Raw genomic sequence first — 20,259 nt, 5'->3', positions numbered from 1 at the left:
AATCCTACTGATTCTACCTTTAACTTTAATAGTCTTTGAATTATATTAATATGACGTGAGCTTCAGTTAGCTTTGACCACAAATGTCCTTCAGAGGGAGACTTTTTACTCTGATACTCTAAATCGAGAACAGATCAAAATTGACTTTCATTTCGATCAATCGAATTCAAAGGCAGTGTCAGTGATAGACTCCTCCTGACCATCCAAAAAAACAAACAAAAAATCAAAATCCTCAAAATCCCGTAAAAGACTCAGCTAGCTTACCGGTAGCCTTCAGCAGTTCCGGTCACTTATCCTGTGTGCACGAAGACGATCAACTAACCGGTACAGGAGGAAGCTCAAACCTCAGAGATTAATCAGCTATCAAAATAGTTGTTGTTTCTTTTTCTGAAGACCAGCAAATGTATTAATGAAGTTCTGCTTTGATTCAATGCTGTAAAAAACAATAAAACACTGTCCTCCTCCAATAACTACAACAGCATCTCTGTGAGAGCTGCTACAAGACCCGGCGAGGCCTCCAAACATTCAACCCTGCCTCAACACCTCCTCCTGCATATCACAACCCACTGTTTATCACCAAGCTGTTTACTATCACGTGTGCAACGTCTCAACTCACATGTGAAATAAAGTGACGCTGATTTTCCGCCTCACACACTAAAGTGAGACGTTCCTCTCTTCTAACATCAGCTGTTTTCTTCCTGCAGCTCTTGTAGGTGTTGAAGCAGCTTGTTTCGTGCCTCCATTTTTATTCATAAAGCAGATGATTCACTCTGAGTGCAGCGGGTCAACACAGACGTTATGTTTAACACAGTCAAGGCTGTGTTTCCACACATCACCTACTACACTAACAGAGCACTCCATCCAATAACATCGTGTGGCAGTCAGATGATGGGCACTTCAAAACTGATGCAGTACAACCAGAGATGTCAGCCGGGCTCCTGCGTTACCCAAAATACAGTTTAGTTGGGGATACTGGAGCGTTATGCGAGTGACAGCTAGCGCTAGCTTCTAACCTCTAGCTGAGATAAGTCTGCTAAGCTCACTGCTTTTTTAAATCCACAACTTGAATTATTTTCATTTCTCAACATGTCGTCTTCAGCCCCAAGTGACGCTGACTCAAGTGACACGTCACCGTGTTGAGCTTAAAGCCACAAAAGGCTTTATGTAACTTTTTCACATGTGCAGCAGTTCTGCCCACGACCGGTAAACACGCTCTGATGCAAAACAATCAGCATAGATGCATAGATGCTCTCCTACAGTATCACAGGTACTCTCTGAAATGTCTTAACAACCGGGAGAAGACGGAAACTGCACAGTCCACTCACCATTCAAATCATGTTTGGGAATCAGTATTAAACCACATTATCAACTCTTAGGGCCTAAAGACGGATCCTGCTTCACTGCGGTCAGTTAAGAGTTCAGTTTCAGTGCATTTTAAACCAACGGCAACAAAGCAGGAAAAGGAGCATTGCACTGTTTATAAATCACACTCCGCCAATTTAGGAGATTTTCTCAATTTATTTTTCTTTCACTTTTACTTAAACAGCTCTTTGACCTGACTTATTGTCTATCTTTATTGGTTATTTTGTACTGTATTATTTGGTTATGAACTCTGTTTCAAAAGGCAGCAACTGTTCAGAAAAAACCTCTGGACACAAATGCTCATGTGATTTTATACATCTGTAGCGTGGTGAAATAAATTACCGTACTAAGATGATGAAACTGAGGAAAGATATCATACCATGAAAGTCTATAATCTCTAGCTGCAGATCTGGTTTCTATTCATGTAGCTTTGCTCAGTCTTTATGATCCACGAAAAAACAAATAGTTGTCATGTATGAGGGGTGGAAGCAACAAAAGAGAAAAAAGGAGGTGACGAGTAAACTTGCTTTCATATTTTCAATATTAATGAGGTAATAATACAACCTCAGAAATATTTATTCTTTGCATAAGTGAACAAACAAGCTGCTCTCAGAGGGAAGAGTCTCACAGCAGGTTAATCCGGCCATGGTGTCTAAAAACTTGAGCAGTGTTTAACATCTTTATAAGTTTTTCTTTAATAATAAAGAAGAGGACTGACTCGATGTGTCCTGTACCTAACATTTCATGGTACCACAGAAGAAGAGGTGTGTGTTTCAGACTCATCCTCTGCAGTGGCCAGGTAACAGGAGACCTGTCTGCTCCCCCTCCCTCCCTCCCTCCGCCCCGCCGGTGCTGCCAGACCAAAACAACGAGCACACCCAGAGCTGTCAAACCTCACCCTGCGGCTCCACAGACTCTGGTGGACTCTCAGACTACCACAGCCTTTAAAACAGCCAGGCGAGCTTTGAATATACAAACCGTGAATGAATAAATCATTGTGACGGACAGATGATGATGATGACACTGGCCGTGTTGTTTGTCTCCGGGCTGGGCTGCTCCCTACTTGATGCATCCCTGGAGCTAGGCTAGTAACTTGGGTTTACACCGCCCCAACACTTTTTCTAACCGTTTCTAACATGTTTTAATTACACCCCGACAGGTTAATTTGACCACACACGTTACTGACAACTTGTTTCTTCATTATCCTGCTAGCTGGCGCTTCGCTGCCTGCTGGAATGCGCTCCCAACTGCCACAGCTAGCTAGCTTCAGATTAGCGACAACGCACAAACTGCCGTTAACGTCAAGCAACCAACGGCCGGTTCAGGTGACATTACGGTGAAATGAAAGCAGGCAGGTGTGGAGAGAGTTGTTGCGGGAGCTTACTTGGTCTCTCTCGGTGAACTGGGTCTCAGTGAAGGATGCCGTGTGTGGGTGCAGCAGCGTACCTTCGCACCGTTACATGTTTTTCCCACTGCCCAGCCCCAGCTTCACACAATGACGTCACCTTGGGAACCAGCGCTGCCTTCACGGGACCGAACGTACGCTCGTACATCCGAGCACCGAAAAAAAAAAAGAAGCGCTTTCTCGAGTCGGAAAACACACCAACACAAAGGAAAACGGCACAAAAGTAATATATGATTTATTTTAGCTATCATAATGTTTAATGAATTCATTGGAAACGAAATATGACAGGATACAAATAATGTGAGTTGAAGTATATGCACACATCATGACAAAAAGACAAAAAAAACAAAAACACACACATTGCTTTTATAGTATTTCTACAAATTACCTGCACGCTCACCTCCTATCACACAGATGTTTCACTTTGCAATGGATGTTTATAAGTTGCTTGACTGAAGTCATTAAACCTCCCTTCAGCTGGTATGTAAATATTGTTTTACTGGGTGGCTGAAAATCAGTGTTTGCTGTTCACAGTCGATGTGTTTGACAATGCAAAGTATTATATTAACTCCCTTACTGAGATAAAGCGTATGTTTATATGCAAAATCACATATTTGACAGTTATTGTTACCTTTACAAGCATTTGCAGTACATGTTCAACCAGGTTACTTTGCTACTGCACAGTATTTTTCACTGTTAAAGGGCAACGCCACTAATTTCAGGCATTGAACGGTGTTTACAGGTCTTGAGAAGCAATTCTGCATATGTGAAAAAAGTAGCATAAAGCAGTTAGTGGCTCCAACCAATTCCCTCAAGTGATGCCACTCAGTTTGAGTTGCATTGTGGGTAATGTAGGCACCAGGTCCATGCAGCTTCCACTGGAGCCACAAAAGGTTTTAAGTACTTTTTTAACATAGACAGTAGTACTCCCCAAGACCTGGAAACACACTTTAATGTGTAAAATTGGTGGCGTGACCCTTTAATGGCTCATAAGTACCCATTAAAAATTGCTACCACACTCAAAAGGGTTATACGTTTATAAGTACACAGCACAAAGCTGCTGATTATAACTTCAGATATCACAGCAAAACCTCTTCACACTTGGATAATGTGATTCTTTTATCAGTAACCACGGATTTAAAAGTGTATTATTGTGTATTATGCTTCAATGTAACAATATTAGCAGGAAACACAACAGCACCTGGCTTTATATCTTTCTACGATCAACGGTGGAAATTTCATTCTCTTTAGTTTCTGGCTCCTCTTTGTCGTCGGTCCTTCCCAGCAGCTTGTTCAGGAGCTTTTTGAAGGCGCCGCTGAAGGAAGGGCTCGAGAAATAATACACAACAGGGTTGAGGACACTGTTGAAGTAGGTGAAACACACCGACGTGTAGAACGCCAGGTTGGCCTCTTCGAAGTATTTGCATTCATTATACCATACCTTAAGGATCCACACAGCGATGCGTGAGATAGTGCTGGGAAAGAAGCAGGTAATAAAGATTAAAGCCACAGCCATGACAAACTGAACGGCCCGTTTGATTTTCCCCGTTTTGTCCAAGGTTCTGCTTCTCAGCTGCCACGTGATTCTGATCGTGCAGAAAGCGACGATTACAGTGGGAAGGAAAAACTGGACCACATAGAAGGTGTTGTGCCAGGTGGACAGGGGACTGAAGCCCATGCAGATGTTGAAACTCTCACACTGTGTACGGTTGCTGTTGTAGAAGAAGTGCTCATTGGCAAGAAGATAACCTGTGGCAAGAAAAATCAGACCCCAGAGTCCGAGGGAGACCATGAGAGCGTAGCCCAGGCCCATTCGGTTGATCCGGTTCAATGGGTGGACGATCTTCAGGTAGCGGTCAACAGCGACAGCCGTGAGGAAGAAGATCCCCGCCGCACGGTTGGCAGCCAGCAGGAAGAGCAGGATGCGACACATGGCGTCACCGTGGAGCCAGTGCTTTCCACGCCTGTAGTAGTCAGCCCTGAAGGGGAGGCAGAACAGAACGATGGAGTCGGCTACGGCCAGGTGAGTCAGGTACACAGAGTTGGGTTTCCATTCGTCCATGTGAAAGATGAACATCCACAGGGCGACAACGTTCCCCATCAGTCCAAACATGAACTCCAAGATCAGGATTGGAGGCAAAAGTTTGTCCAGGATGGGAGCCTCGAAGGCGCAGCACACGTCCGACTGGTTGAGATTCATCCTGTGAACTGTCAATGAAGCACAGCCGACCGCTCTACAGTGTCAACACAGATATATTTGTCTATCTATATGCTGTACCAGGTGACTTCTTTGGTAGGGAATTATCTTTGCTCTCATGCAAACATGCAAATTCTTAAGTGGCGAACAGCTGTGCACTATGTGTTATCTTTGGGGGAGTGATATTGACCCAGAGGAGCATGGAAACAACTGTAAATGTTATCTGTCGAGGGATGTGCCCTCATTATAAAACTATTATGCAGGGGAATAGGTTGACTCAAGGGGTTTGAGTGGGCCGCCTGAAAAACAAGTAACCCGAGGCCATTTAACTCCGATAAAGCAGGCGATTACAACAAATCATAACCCTGAAAAAGAAATCATTTTTAATGTCTTGCACCCATGGACACAAAACAAAACAAAAAAGAAACTTGGAAAGAAGACGTGAGTGTACAGGCCAGAGGGAGACTGAAATTTATTAGCCTACAGTTTGCTTGAGTGAAGAACATTTGGGAGGGATTCACGTCATACCACACCTTTGGCAAACGAGAGAAAGCAGCTACCAACTAAAAAAAGAAAATGCCAAGTGAGTGGCCAAGTCCGCAGCTTCTTATGAACAGTAAATAAAATAGGTATAAAATGACTTAATGTGTACATTTGGCCGGGTTATCGCTGTTACAGGTCACATCCATTTCAGTAAAAGTGCATATTTGGTCTTCACTTCTTGACTTCGCCCAGATCATCGATGCTGTCATCATCCACCTACAAGGGAGAGAAACAGAGACTGGACTCAATAATGAGTTACACAAGTTTCTGTGTCAACAGATCCAATGAAAAGATCAAAACCCTTTATCAAAGCCTGATGTATCTTCTTCCTCTGTGCCTCAGAGCTCCATTGTTGTCCAGAAACTATTAAAAACACATGCCGACATGTTCCTTCATCACCACGAACACACACACTGTAGTTTATTTTGACTCAGTCCCACACACACACACCGCCCTGATGCAACATACACTCACTAGAGCACCAAATATGGATTAATCCACAGCTGAAAATAGTCCCCAATAAATGCACTATTATCTCCTGTTTATTAAAGGATAAGTTCACCGAAAAATAAAAAACTTACGGCCTCTGTCAACACAGAGGGGTTTTTTTAAAGGCAGAAAAGTGTTGGCAGTGTGCTCGGGACACTGGGATGAAGAGTTTATGCGCCAAGACAAAAAAACCTAACAATATCTTGACAACCACCACTGTATGATCAACACTGCCCCTTTGTGGTTTACCATCTGTTTTTTTATTATTTGACATCAGAGATCTATACATGATCCACAGGAGATAAACAAGACGGTGAATATTATACAGGAAAAAGAAAAAGAGCGACGGTGGCGTCACCAGCGCCTTCCTGAAAAGATAGGAAAGAAAACGAAAGAATAGAGCACTCGGAAAAAAGATGCAGGAGCTGCGACTTCTCTCTGGGCTGCTGCAGATGATCACTCCTCATTAGGAATAATTGTAAAAAGACACTGTTCTTAATCATCATCTATTCATCACTGCTTTTTACAACAAGTCCACAGCTACATGAGTAGTTTAGGAGAACGCTGCAACTCTGTTTTGCTACGAAGTCACTTCATCCAACTTTCCATCAGCAAAGATAATTAGATAATGACTCAATTTTCATTTTTGGGTGAACTTATCCTTTCTTCTCAGTAATTAAGCCAAATCCCTCCTCTCCTCAGACCAACTGTCTTTCATTTTTTAACAGCATTGTGTGGGTAAAACGAGAAAGTGACGTTGAGGGAAAAAGAGAAACACCTAGGCAAGATGAAGCATTTACAAAGGTAAAACTCAAGACAAACTCACCTCAGGCCACTTCTCTTGAATGACGTCGATTATGTCGTCTGTAAAATCTCCCTGAATGATTATTTCATCCTCTGCTGTTACTGAGGCACCACAAGAGAATTTCTGGGCAAAGAATCGCTGAGCCTCTTTAAGTTCGATGTCTGCAGGAGTCAACACAGGATTTATGTTAAGCACTGACAGAAAGAGAGAGCGAGAGAGCAGCGAAGTTGACAAAACAAAACACCAAACTCTTACCAAATGTTGCCAGGCCACACACCCGTGTCACGTATTTTTTCTTGGCTCTTGGGATTTTTGCTATCGAGACTTTTTGAGGCACCGTCTTCTTTTTCTGTCTGATCTGACCTCTTCCACCTTGAAAAGATAAAACCAATGTAAGTCTTTCAAACCTCTTATGGTGTCGATTCAAAAAAACTTGAGACGTCACTATAATGATACAAAAACTACAGAGAGAGTTTCGTTTACAACATTAACCAATAAAAATTAAAATCAAACCTTGTTTTAGACATTTTCAGCAACAGCCAGTGTATTTATTTCCAATGATTTCATTTCTATTCAATAGTTTTATTTGTCAGTGGCGGAGTCCGCCTTTCCGGTGCTGTATTTAAATTTCTTTCATACACAGAGGTGATTCACAGGGAATGTTTTAATCTCACTGATATCCGCCTCACTGTTCACTGTTCACTCTCATCCAGCTGTATCACGTTACTGATAATGCCAACACAACATTTCCTATTCATGCTAGTTCATATTAAAACACATTAAACTTGGCTTTTAATGTGAAATTGTCGGAGGAAAGCCCGGAAAGGATTTGCTGTCAGTTCATCAAAAATGTAATTACAAAACAAGATCAAACAGTCATTTTCATAAGTTTTTGATAGCACATCAACGCGAAACATTTCAGGGAGGAAAGAACGAGCTGAAATGTTTAAATTTGATAAATTTCCTAATTTGACTGAAATCTGAGGGATTATAACTCAAAACAAGCAGAACGTATTTGTTGTGACACATAAAAATATTTGAATTTATACCAAACGACACAATAACCTAAAATACGGCTAAAAAAACCACCATACCTCTCTTCTGTTTCTTTCTCTCCTCGTCCTCGCCAGCAGGGGGCGCTTCTCCAGTGCCGGATTCTTGCTTGGGTGCATTTGCTGCCGGGCCAGTAGGACAGAAGAAGACGAGGAAAATATTAAAACCAATCCAGCAACAATATTTAGATCTTTAATAATATACATATTTTTCTTTTTTATTATTATTATTATTATTATTATGTTGGGGGGCTTTTTGTGCTTTAATTCAATATGCAGCAGAGGGCCAACTGAGCTACTGGGGCGCCACAATAACTGATTAAACTCTTCTCCCTGTTTTGGGGTAAAATCTTTCACAGCTTTAGGGCTTTCCAGTGAGACTCCCTGGTTTATAGCAACCTTTTTTGGGTCCTTTAACTTTAACTCCATTTTAACCTGTAATTTGTGTTGAAAATGGAAATCTATGATTGTTTGATGAAGCTGTTACAGTCCAACTAAATCAATGGAGGTAAGCAAACAATACAAAGTTCTAACACGTTGAAATCTTACTTTCTTCACCCATTCACTCATAAAACAAATATCACAATATTTTTATTGTAAGCCAATATTGTTTAAATCCACAGAGTTCCCAAAGATACCAAATATAAGGTTGAATTTTGGGGTTCTCCTGTAGTAAACTTCTATTTGATGGAATAAACTCAGTGTAAACATCATGTAGCTTCCAGAAGACTTGGAACAAGATGATACAGAGCAAACATACTGTACAATACTGTCAGTGAATGTGGAATAAAATCATTTTTCCAACCCAAAAGCTTTATGTTAAGGGGTAAACACATGTCACATTATGTGGACATCAAGAAAAAGTGACAATATACTTTTGCTGGGTTCAGAAGGAAATATTGACACTGAAAACAATTGTGAACGAGAAAAAACATCATAGATCTGACGACCTCACAAGCTGAGGCATTCATGCAACAATACATATTTAATGAATCTATACTGTGCAGCTCTGTTCTGAGTGGGCATGAGAGGATGTGAAAATTTCATGTCACGATTATCCTGTTCAACATAACTGGGATATTAACATGATGTTCATCAAAATATTACACAGAATCATACTGGAATCACTTTAACCTTACATCTTGCAAAATGGTGGTAATCTCATCTCTCTGTAGTTTTTTTTATTTACACACATCTGATTGAACTAGTTTTAGTGGGGATACAGTGAGCGAGCCGAGCCTTCAGCCACTGTGACACGTTCAGGCAATTTAAAATATATCAGGAAACCAATAAAGGACTCTGCATCAGCCAACTAGATGGCTTACTATGAGTGGGTTTTAAATCACAATCCACCATAATATCTTTAATCGTCCCATCCTTAATTCTTAGGTCACAAATGTTTAAAGCAGGGATGCACGATATGGATGTTTTTCAGCCGATACGATAACCGATAATTACCTGACTGTCATGGCCGATAACGATTAAAATAACTGAGAATAGAAACCAACATTTTTATGCTTTTTCATGCACACCTGAGTGCAAGAAGGGCTAAGACGTAGTGACCAAAGATGGTTTATTTGATATTCGATAGCTGTGATAAGATTTTATGGTTAAACATGAAGACTTTGTCCATCGTGTTGTGTTCACACCAGTGATGACATGTGTGGCTCTTGTCTACATCGCGTGGCTCTACACAGGTGCAGCAGTTTGAGTGCAACAATAGCTTGTTTGTTGTTCTTATCTGTGTTTATTGGCTGCTCACAAAACAACTTTAAAAAGGTGCGTACCACCACCTATTGTGTGTAGATGCTGCACTTGTTAAGTCAACAAAAGCAGTTTGGCTTTGTGTAATCGGCTATTATTTCTTTATCTGCGGATAACCGATCATGTAAATGTTCTATTATTTATCGGCTCGATTTATATATATATATCGAACATCCCTCATTTAAAGTACAGCATGTACAGGTTTGGGGAATTTAAGAAATGAATGAATGTCGTTGGCTATAATCTTTAATGGCACTCACCAACAGTCATCCTGGCAAAAACATCTGGAAAGTTCTTCTCGAGCCAATGCCTACATTTGGCCGGCTCAGGCATGTACTCACAATACTGCAGACACAAAAGAGTGTGGATTCAATTACACCATGAACAAAAGCTTAAATATCTCAAATGGCATTTTGTGAGTGAAGTGGGTCAAACAGCAGAATGTTTGTGATCATAAAAAACTTACCTCTGTAGGCAGAGAGCACACTGCGGAGGAAAGAAACGTCACATCGTCACATTTTGAAAGGGCACCAAAATACAACTTGTAAAGATGCCAGGCTGAGTGAAATGTAATATACTGTACCTCCACAGTAAAGAACTTTCAGTGGGTACTTTGAATCAGGGTCCAGTGTCCCATGATCTGAGGAACCAGATTCCATCTCAGTAGTAGCCATCACAAATTATCTAGAGGGAAGACAAATACATGGATTTAAATTAATGCACAGGACACATATGAGTCAAAAATAAAGGCAGGATAAAAAGCCTAAAGATTCCCCTCCACGTCCAAACCTACAGACCAGCATAATAAAACGCCTTTAGATCTGTTGTGATCAGACTCCAGTGTGGACATGAGTGAACAAGGCTCCTGCCAATATTTCATCATGCTAGCCTGCCCGGCCAACACTCAGCACTTAACAGGTCCGGGGCAGCAGCTAGCTAACATCATGACACAGACTTATGTGAACTGAAATAGTTCACATGTCGGTCCCACGGGGGCTATTTTAATACACAAGTGCCGACCCTTTACCAGCTGGCTGAACAGCATCAAAGAAGTCAGCAGAACTAGCTTTAGCTGGCTAACACATGCGGCTGTTTCACAGTGGGTGCGCTCTTAAACAGACCGTTAAGCTACAGTGCTTCTTTTAATGTCTGTGATTTTTAAATGTCACGGTTAGCCCGGACAGTATCACGGTGGAGATAAACTGTACCAGTTGAGAAAATATCGCCGAAATGAGTTTCGGTGGTTTCATTCATCAGGTAACGTTGACTCACCCAGCTGTCACCGTCAGCACCTCAGTTTAGTGGGCTTTAGCTTAGCAGGCTAACTCAGCTAGCTAACGCACCGCTATCTGACCAGGCTGTGCTGCTGAATAACTGACTGAAGGCAGGTGAAATGTCGAGATACGTACCCCGCTAAATATACTCTTAAAACTGATGTCCGTCCAGTAAATCCACTCGCATTATTACCGTTAGTTGGACTTTTGGAAAATCATTCTTATTGAATAAGGTTTAGTTGGCGTACTTTGAGCACGCCTAGTATCGCTTCTTGTTTGAGTCGTTGAGGAGGCTGATACGCGGTGTTGATGTGCAGCAGCGCCCCCTGGTGACCGGAGGACGAACAGACAACTGCCGACTGTCCACATATAGACATGATCCATTTTAACTCCCTTACTTTCTTAACCTTCATGCAACTGCTGATATTTTCTATGTTTTTTTAACTTTTATTTTTGGATAATAATAATAATAATAATAATAATAATAATAATAATAATAATAATAATAAAATAATAATAATTATAAACTTTAAAACAGAGTTTACAAAGTGCTTTGACAGTCAAGCAAAAGCAGGAAACTCAGGAAGACAATATTACAGAATAAACACTCAAACACAAGGAAGTCTTGTCCAAGGTGAAGTTAAAACAAGAAGGCAGAACAGAAAATGTAAAAACACAAACAGTCTCTATGATTAACTACAAGTAAAATGAATAAAAGTGAGAAAACAGGCAAAATCACAGGAAAGGAAAAGAGAGCGAAGAAAAAATAATTTAAAAAATAAATGCAAAAATAGAGGTACAAAAACAATAAAGGATGATTAGAACATCACATCACATCACATCACATGAGTTACAGATAAATAGTCTAAGAGCAGTAAAAGGAATGAAAGATGGAAAGATGAAAATTCATTTTAAAAAAAGGGTGATGGGTTTTAAAAAGTTACTGGTTCTGCGGGCCTTATCTCCTCAAGTAGGTTGTTCCAAAGCCGAGAAGTCCTGACAGCAAAATGCATGCTGTATACATTTTGGCAAAGGTGTTTTTCATTCTTTTTTTTTTTAGATTTCAACCTCAGCTATCAATATGTCTATAATACACGGTGTATATTACAGACAGACAGCAAAAACTGTTGTTCATATTATGTACCATTAGGCCAAATATATGCTTTTTCCCTTGTGTTCTGTAGGAGGCTTTGCCTCATCATAAAACTTAATCCTCATGTTGTGTAATGTACTTACAAAAGTATAAAAAATATATAAAAAATAAATGAAAGTTGCCTGGAGACAATCTGATTGCACAGATTGAATATATTCCAATTGCGTTTTAAAAGATAGCTTCAGTGATTTAAAGTTATATTAAGATTTTTACCTTCAAGATTTATGACAGTAAAAATCAGACATCTACATTATTGCTCTTTAAATGATGTACACTTTGTTATTTCGACTTTTATTTTGAAAATCTGAAAGTCCGTTGTATCGTTCCTAGGCTGAGTATTTCAAGGTGCAGTCCAGATGTGCGGAAGTGTGAAATTAATTGGGCTAACTTTGAGCTTTCCAAAACAATATTCATGTGTGTAGACAAAAAGTCAGAGTAACACTCATAATTTTCTGATTTATGTAATTTTAGAAATTCAGTAAAAAGACTGCGGGACGTCCGTTGACATGACGTCATCGTCGCATCCTTGTTTCCCCACCTCGGTCACTTACATTCAAAAAGTTAAACTCTGCTAGCTGGAAGCTAACGTTAGCTAGCAGTTGAAGTTTTCTAGAGACATCATTTTTATATTCAGCTCTCGATATCTAAATGAGTTTTGGAGCGTGTTGTTAAATTATACACACACTCGAGTTATTCAGTCCGTTTTCCTGACTATCGGTTAACTTTAGAGTTACTTTTAGAGGTGATAAATTAACGTTAGCCTTATAAACTTAAGCTAGCTGATGGACGTACCCCCTAAAAGATGCTCCACAACAAGCTCAATATAAAAACAATGACTGTGACATAACACAGGGGGATTACTGGAGATAAAACACGAAGGAATCAGAGTTGGGTGTAATATTAGTGAGTGACCAGCTGCTATGATGTGATGGATGAAGGACAAAGACTGTCCCCCTCAGCTGGAAGAGCCTGTTTCTCCTGGTGTAATGGTAAACACACATCATTATTGACAGCTGCAACAACAAACTCATTAAAGTGCTTTGCTTTAATGTATAACAGAAAGTTTAAACCACCCAACTTTCACTTTAACTTTGTTTCAGACACTTCAGCTGAGCTCTGGCACAGCACCCCAGTCAAAAAGGTCAGTGACATTTCTCATTAAATCCACTTATAAATGCCCAAAGCAGTGCATTCATATTGTCTGAAGCACCTTATTTATGCCACTTTTCAGAAAAATGGTCATGCTTCACTGGATGCTGGCCAACCATCTGTGCTGACCAGCTTCAAGATGGAGAGCAGAGCCAAACAGTGGGCCCAACACTCACCTCCCATCCCTGCAGACACCCTCTGTTCCCCCGGCCCGCAGGACACCGAGGTGAGATCAGAGTTAGGGCCAAGCAGGTACCGGCCCGAAACTTCAGGTTCATAGTTTATATTTTAACTTGTGCATAGCTTCCAACACATTGACTTTACAATGGGGTTGAGTTCATGAACAGGCTACAAGCTCTGTCATTCCTGTTACCTGAGAGTCACCTGTGAATGTCAGCAGTCAATGACAGAAGATAAACTGTTTCCGTCATTTTAAGGCAATTAATGCCAAACATTCGCTGATTCTTGTTTCTCAACTGTGAGTATTTGATAACCTTATTTTTCATGTCAAAGTAAACCAAAAGCAAAAGCTCCAAATAGGAACCTGAAATCGAGTCAGTTAACAGAATTTAACTGCCAGAATATGAAAATGAACAAAAAGTAGCAGAATTCAAATGAGTCAAATAACTTTACCCAGAATTTGGAGTTAACTCTGTTAATTACTAGAAAAGATTCTTATATTTACAGTAATTATTTACCAAAATTAAGCAGTTTGGCCCCTTTAATGTAAAATATCCTCACTTACATGCTAGATAAAAGCAATTGTCTCAGCTCTATTGCTAATACTACAAATAGGCTATGTTTTGGTGACCTGTGTCTCTCTCTGTGTTTTGCAATAGTTTCCTGTGAATGACCTGAGTGGCTCCACCATCCAGAAGCAGAGGAGGGAGCTCCAGCTGCTGATGGCTGAGCTGAAGGACCGGGACCGGGAGCTGAACACCATGGCTGCCTCCCATCACAAGCAGCTTCACGCCTGGGAACAAGACCGCCAGAGGGTGCTCACCCTGGAGCACAGGTGTGCCCGTTTGGATGGTAAACAGACAGATATAGAAACTTTTATAGGTTATATAGTTAAAATTATATTCATAGATTATTTAGGTTATAGGTTTTATAGGTTCCTTGGATTTGATCCAGACGTCCTTCCCTGTTTCTTTGCAAATTATTCTGAACGATAAATCATGAATAGATGTTTATTTTGTTTTGTGTATCTGTTGTTTTTAGATTAATTAACCCACTGATTATTTCTGTGAATCATAGATTGATTGTTTTATCTATATAACATCAGCTCATTGTTTTAGCTCCAGTCTGTCCATATATCAGCTGCACGTTGATCCTACAGCCAAGAATTTGTTAAAAATATGTTTGAGTGCTCTCAGGCATAAAGCTATATGACAGTGATTTACTTCTGTTGTTTGCACAGAGGAGCTGCAGAAGCGTAATGAGGTGATCAGAGTCCTGACTAAACGTGTCTGGGTGGTGGAAACCAGGGAGGAGGAGGTCCAAAAGGAGCTCAGCGTCACCCGACAGCAGCTCTGTGAGCTCGAACAGAAGCAGCAGAACATCAGCCAAAAATGTGAAGACTTTGAGGTAAAGTTAAAACATTATTTCACATTTATATTTTACTCACAGAGGAATAGACCCAGGACTGCTCACCATGGATGGAGCTGCTGTTTTTGACAGCCTGACTCACCTTTATGGAATTCATCAGGTTATTCTCCTGGTAGTTTAAAGTGCAACATGAGAATCTTTATTCCCTGGTTATTCTTCATTAATTCATCTCACACATTTTATTCTCAATAGAAAACAGTCTTAAAGCAGCACTAAGGTTTGTGGTCTCTCTTAGGGGAAGAACCAGAGTCTCAACTCCACGGTCATGGCTCTGTCCACTCAGGTCGGCTCTCTGCAGGTCAGAGAGGAAGAACTGAGCTCCATGCTTAAACTCAAGGTACACTATCCGACTATTATTAATTTGTGACTTCCATAAATACTGATTAGGATGCTCGTTAAGTTGTATGTGTGTATGATTTTCTGATTTCAGAACAAAGATGTCACTGAGGCTTCTGGACACATAGTGGAGCTCACAGGGCGCCTACGAGATCTGGAGACATCGTTAACGGAGAGTCGCTCACGGGAAAGCAAACTCCTGAGAGACCTGGAGGAAAACAAACGTCGTTACAGAGAGGCCAAGCATGAGATAACACACCTTAAAGGTACAAAACCTTAAAAATAACAAGACATTTTAAAATCGTTTTAAAACTCCGGCTCTAGTCGCCCTGAAGATTTTCTTTATCTCAGTGTCAACATGGGATAGATTGACCTGAACATCCATAGTTAAACATCACTGTGCTTCAAACAAAGAGCTCGTTCTGTCACCGAACATCATCTAAAGATGCACTTTTTATTTTCGTATATTTTGGTCTGCATTATAGAGAATGGAAAGATGAAAATAAACGAAGGAGAGAGAGATGCAGTGAAGGTTTGTTGCTGGGACTTTGAGGATGTTCCTGTTCACATGTGCGGACAGCACTTTGTATTAATGTGTTTGTTTCAAGCGCAACACAGCCTTAAAGTTGAGAAACAGAATTACAGGAGTAGATTTACCTGCTTTTCGGTAGAGGGTTATCTTCATAACCGATTAATTGGCCCATTTTTTTCATGTAAAATACCAAATATGATTTCCCAGACCTCGGGGTGTTTTTTTTAAATGTCTTTTCTTCCCGGACCAACAGCCCAAAAACAAACAATTTATTCAGTTTACTGTTTTTACATGATGAAGAAAAACAGCAAATCTGCACTGCTCAAGCTGAAACTTGAGAATGTGGATCGAAACATTCAATTAACAGCGGTCCATTAATTATCTGTTGACTATTTCCTGAGGCGACGGATCATTTCAGCTGTACATGTGTTATTCTGTGTGGCTGCAGAGGAGCTGCAGCAGCAGGTGACACAGAGCAGCACTCAGAGGGAGGAGATGATCCGTCTCAAACAGGAGCTCCAGCTGCTCCGCAGAGATCTGGCTTTATCAGGTACGTTAAAATAATCGGCTCTCAGGCTGTCGGTGTTCATAAACGATTTATCCAGATGAAATATTATATATTGTCACCATTGGTGTTATCTGTTGTAAGAAGAGTGTTTGGGTCCAAAACCCAAACCCGTCAGATTAATCTATAATAAAAAGGATTTATTTATTTGATTCATTAATCCATTTTATATATATTTTCCACAGAATTTTAACACACTGCATATTTGTTTTTATTAATGTTGTGCTTTAGTTCATCAGTCTAACTTCATCCTTTTGATCCATGATTCTTTAAAATATTGTCAGCCATTTTATTATTGATGAAAAAGTTAAACAACGAAACGATTATCAGTTATGTTGATCGATTACCAGACTGATAATGTCAGCACTGAACTTTACCATACAGTAGTTGATGTGCGCAGGGAAACTGGAGCCAGTTTTAGATTCAGCAGCAGCGATATGAGTGTAATTCTGTTTTATCTCTTCTTTTCTTGATTTCAATCTGTGCAGTAACTGCTTTCAGACAACTGCCCGGCTCAAAATAAATAGTTCTGCTGAGATAACTGCTGCATTTGATGTTTTCCACCAGGAGAGGGAGACAGTTGGAAAGATGAGCTGTTGGAACTGACTCGCTCCAAACAGGAACGCACCATGTCAGAGCTCCGCTGCCTGCGACAGGTATCTGATATGTAACAACTCACAGAGAGATACAAAAAGGTCACATCCAATAGAAACCTTCACTTAGCTTCACAACATTGCTAGAAATCATAACAGATCACAGATGAGAGAAAACGTCCGTCCTCATTCTTTGTGTTACACTGTTGTTGACGTCAGAGGAGACTTTCTGGTTTGGCAGCATAGCTCAGAGTGTTCCCGCAGCTTCTTCACTGCGGCTCTGGGTCACTGTCATGTCCATTATTTGTTTAAAGCATACAGCAGTGACATGAAAATTCAGCAATCATAGTTTTATTAGTTTATTCACATTTAGACTTTTTATGGCAGAGAAATAAAAAAGACAGGGTTGTAAAAAAGTACCCAAAAGTCATACTTGAGTAAAAGTAAAGATATCATCGTTAAATAGTACTTTGGGAAAAGTGTAAGTCAACCATACAACTAGTACTTGAGTAAAAGTCTTAAAGTATCTGATATTAATGTACTTAATACCAAAAGTACAAGTCAGAGTACATTTTAATTATATTTACATCTATACATATACTGTATACAATAGGTCGACCGATTATTGGCCTGAATTTTTCTGATTATCAGAATCAGTGGGTTTTTTTTTATCTGACTGCTGATAAAACAAATTGTTTTAAAAATGTTGTACTTCGGCTCTGATGCAGCGTGTAATCTGCAAAGTAACTAAAGTTATCAAATACATGTAGTGGAGAAAAAGTACAACATTTCCCTCCATTCAATCTGAAGGATTTTAATTTAAATCCCTCGCCCACACATTACATTACAAACGATAAAGATGCTCTCACTGTGACTTTACATGTTGGATGGTTTCCATCTGACTGTCTGAACTGTAAATAAATAAATACACATTATACTGTTTGTGTGTGTTTTTCCAGGTGTGTGAGAATCAGCGGAACGACCTGCAGCTCTTGCAGTTGAATTTGGAAAGCGCTCGTGAAACTCTTAGAGAGAAGACGAGTCAGGGGTTACCTGGCAGGTGAGTAATGTTCCAGTCAGTTAACATTGGGCAGAGTAATTTGTGGTTGCTGTTTAACCCCAAAGCCTGATTCATTAAACCCTGATTGTCAGCTGGTTGAATCATACAACACAGGTTCCTCCCAACCTGTTGCTCCAGTCTGAAAGGAGGGTTACTGCAGACACAATAAAAACAGAGACATCCACTCATTAGACACAATAAAACAGATGTTAATCTGCCTGTAATGGTTGCAACTGATACAACAATGTGTAACTACTAACTACAGCTGCACCTGGTAAGAACTGATCTTAATGAGACTCATTTCATGCCGTGATGTAGTCCATAATCTTTCAGGGTTTTCATGAACATCACAAGGCTCAGACGCAGCCCCCAGGTCAGTTTGTGCACCACCTAACAGAAGATTAGAGCATCAAAACTAAGTGACCTCATCACAGATCTAATGGTTGTAGTTGGTCCCCAGTGGACCTGCGGTAGGACTCCCAAACCCCCCCGTCAAATAGGTACACCCAAGTCTTGCACAAACCTCACGATAAACTGTCTTGGTTCATATATTGAATAGAATAGAAATGAGTAGCATTGATTCTTTAAGATTTTCCAGAACATAAAATCTGAATGATTGGTTGTCCTCGTTTGTGTCTCAGTCAGGATGAGTCCAGATGTGGCTGTGTGGACGACCGGTCGCCTTCATCACTCAGACTGAAGAACACAAGGGTTTTACACGATTCTCTGCAAGGCACAGTCAACGGCGACCTGGGAGTCTTCTCAGCACACGTGATGGATGTAAGATGAGTATAAACATGTAAACTTGTTTTGAGTTTTAAAGGAGTAGTTAGATATTTTATTCTGTTTCTTACAGAGAGTTAGAAAGGAAGGTTGACACTGTTCTCATGTTTTCACGTTATGTGTGAAGCTACAGCTAGCACCCAGTTAGCTTAGCTTAGCAATAAGGCTGGAACCAAGGGGAAACGGTTAGCCTGGCTCTGTCCAAAAACAAAATCTGCCTTCCAGCAACTTTAAAACTCACGTATTAACACTTGTTTAAACAAAAATGCTAAAGCAACAAGTTTTATCTGGGTTATGTGTCAGACTGTTTCACGTGTTCATTATATCTTTATGCTAAGCTAAGATAACTGTCTCCTGTTCAAAGATAAGAGTGGTATCGATCTTCTCATCTAACTCTCAGCAAGAAAGCAAACATCTCTATAATGTTGAACTATTCCTTTAACAGTTGATCTTCTCTTCTCCTGCGGGCAGGGTGATGATCTTCTGTCCAGCTGTTCTCTGCAGCAGCTGTTGGAGGAGTCCAGACAGGTGATCAGCGGCTCGAGACCCCACAGCTCTGTAGTCAACAGCTCCGGGACCACTGACCCCCTTTACTCTCATAAGTGCCAGACACCTCACCACCACCACCACCACCACCATCACCCAGCTACCCCGACATACAAGGTGGAGTTTCATGATTCAGAGCCTCTTAACCTCTCTCCTCCTCTGTCTCCGTTTGTATTCACGGGGTGTGGTGGCGTCAGGGGTGTGAAATGTTCAGATGAAGTAGTTTGGGTGTGTTGAGATGTAACAGCTTCTTTTTTTCTCTCCAACAGGCCAGTGAAACTCCACCCAAAGCCTGCCCGCGACACCAGCCAGACATGTGGACGGCCTGACTTTGGCTGAAGCACAGATTCTGTTTTTTTGTTTCCTGGAAACTTCAGGATTTACCAAAGTTTGTTTTTTAAATCAGTATTACTACAGAAACAGAACCTGTCCACAGACATAAAGTAAAAGGTTGAACTCTGCCGTCTCTCAGGAAAACAATGAAGTGATAAAAATACACACTGTTGTGAATTTTAACTTTTTATACCCTTAACCTTGTTTTTAATTTGTTGCGTGATTTCTACATATGCATATTATTTGGTGGATAAACATACATTGTGTGTGTCTTTTTTTTAAACCCTGTGTAAGATTTTTAAAGGCTGCATTGTGTGGAGTAGGTGAGATGTGAAACCAGTCCTACAGGGCTGTTGAGTGGTGTGTCCTTGTATTGTCTTTCCAGTTTCACTGCCTACAGATTCACCAGGTGACTCAGAGGAAATGTCGTTCGCTGTGTATAGTTTTTACTTATAACTTGTGTCTTTGTGATCTTGTCACTACATTTGATATAAAATATTTATATCCAAACCTTATTTTATTGCCTGATGCTCGCATTTTTTTTTTAAATAATCGTCCTCGCTGATTTGCCGAGTTTCTCCCAGCGTGCGTCTTTACGCAGTTGGAGAGCTTTTTACGCACAAGAGAAAGTGCCTTGTTTCCTTCAGGAAGACTGATGAATTGATGTGAAGAGATTAAACTGAAGGAGGAATCCTTCGGGGACATGCGCAC

The 20,259-nt window shown here is 40.5% G+C and overlaps 4 protein-coding genes across 7 annotated transcripts in view; 1 reads left to right on the top strand and 3 right to left on the bottom strand.

Annotated features, from left to right (window-relative positions):
- clip1b (CAP-GLY domain containing linker protein 1b) overlaps nucleotides 1-2,872 on the bottom strand; it is a 34,419-nt gene extending 31,547 nt beyond the window's left edge. For both annotated transcript variants that reach the window (XM_084383516.1, XM_084383517.1), the window contains exon 1: nucleotides 2,746-2,872. The gene's annotated coding sequence lies outside the window, so the exon portion shown is untranslated. The remainder of the gene's footprint in view (nucleotides 1-2,745) is intronic.
- A 112-nt stretch (nucleotides 2,873-2,984) lies between these two features.
- LOC311275200 (hydroxycarboxylic acid receptor 3-like) lies at nucleotides 2,985-5,278 on the bottom strand. Its single transcript, XM_084383528.1, has one exon. It carries the CDS (start codon nucleotides 4,964-4,966, stop codon nucleotides 3,974-3,976), a length of 993 nt encoding a protein of 330 aa, XP_084239654.1. The 5' UTR covers nucleotides 4,967-5,278; the 3' UTR covers nucleotides 2,985-3,973.
- Nucleotides 5,279-5,411: 133 nt separating this feature from the next.
- Nucleotides 5,412-11,197, bottom strand: denr (density-regulated protein). 2 transcript variants are annotated; one of them, XM_084383531.1, is made up of 8 exons: nucleotides 11,026-11,197; nucleotides 10,200-10,300; nucleotides 10,083-10,102; nucleotides 9,879-9,961; nucleotides 7,895-7,986; nucleotides 7,056-7,172; nucleotides 6,822-6,961; nucleotides 5,412-5,722 (listed from the first exon to the last, which is right to left on the bottom strand). In XM_084383531.1, the coding sequence occupies exons 2-8, from the start codon at nucleotides 10,288-10,290 to the stop codon at nucleotides 5,678-5,680; spliced, it is 588 nt and encodes a 195-aa protein (XP_084239657.1). In that variant the 5' UTR covers nucleotides 10,291-10,300; nucleotides 11,026-11,197; the 3' UTR covers nucleotides 5,412-5,677. The 2 variants fall into 2 exon arrangements, with proteins under 2 accessions (XP_084239657.1, XP_084239658.1); XM_084383532.1 differs by lacking the exon at nucleotides 11,026-11,197 and adding an exon at nucleotides 10,889-10,990.
- A 1,396-nt stretch (nucleotides 11,198-12,593) lies between these two features.
- Nucleotides 12,594-20,063, top strand: ccdc62 (coiled-coil domain containing 62). Of its 2 annotated transcripts, XM_084383520.1 has the most exons (13): nucleotides 12,594-13,032; nucleotides 13,144-13,184; nucleotides 13,275-13,418; nucleotides 14,032-14,224; nucleotides 14,613-14,779; nucleotides 15,036-15,137; nucleotides 15,231-15,402; nucleotides 16,117-16,218; nucleotides 16,801-16,889; nucleotides 17,786-17,886; nucleotides 18,528-18,666; nucleotides 19,141-19,332; nucleotides 19,485-20,063. In XM_084383520.1, exons 1-13 carry the CDS (start codon nucleotides 12,972-12,974, stop codon nucleotides 19,542-19,544), a joined length of 1,563 nt encoding a protein of 520 aa, XP_084239646.1. In that variant the 5' UTR covers nucleotides 12,594-12,971; the 3' UTR covers nucleotides 19,545-20,063. The 2 variants fall into 2 exon arrangements, 1 of the variants encoding a protein (XP_084239646.1); XR_014624832.1 differs by lacking the exon at nucleotides 19,485-20,063 and having other exon boundaries at nucleotides 18,532-18,666; nucleotides 19,141-19,243.
- The last annotated feature ends 196 nt before the right edge of the window (nucleotides 20,064-20,259 follow it).

Source organism: Pagrus pagrus, assembly GCF_965226575.1.
Source record: "Pagrus pagrus genome assembly, chromosome: 19".
Classification (NCBI taxonomy): domain Eukaryota; kingdom Metazoa; phylum Chordata; class Actinopteri; order Spariformes; family Sparidae; genus Pagrus; species Pagrus pagrus.
The sequence above is the reverse complement of the archived record's forward strand: the minus strand, read 5'-3'. Positions and strand labels throughout refer to the sequence as shown.

Coding starts and splice junctions, on each gene's coding strand:
- LOC311275200 (XM_084383528.1), bottom strand. CDS start 4,966: ATGAATCTCAACCAGTCGGACGTGTGCTGCGCCTTCGAGGCTCCCATC.
- denr (XM_084383531.1), bottom strand. CDS start 10,290: ATGGCTACTACTGAGATGGAATCTGGTTCCTCAGATCATGGGACACTG. Junction 7,987..9,878: donor GTTTTTGCCAGGATGACTGT/TGGTGAGTGCCA, acceptor CTTCTGTCCTAC/TGGCCCGGCAGCAAATGCAC. Junction 5,723..6,821: donor TTCAAGAGAAGTGGCCTGAG/GTGAGTTTGTCT, acceptor TCTCCCTTGTAG/GTGGATGATGACAGCATCGA.
- ccdc62 (XM_084383520.1), top strand. CDS start 12,972: ATGGATGAAGGACAAAGACTGTCCCCCTCAGCTGGAAGAGCCTGTTTC. Junction 15,403..16,116: donor TGAGATAACACACCTTAAAG/GTACAAAACCTT, acceptor GTGTGGCTGCAG/AGGAGCTGCAGCAGCAGGTG. Junction 17,887..18,527: donor AGTCAGGGGTTACCTGGCAG/GTGAGTAATGTT, acceptor TTTGTGTCTCAG/TCAGGATGAGTCCAGATGTG.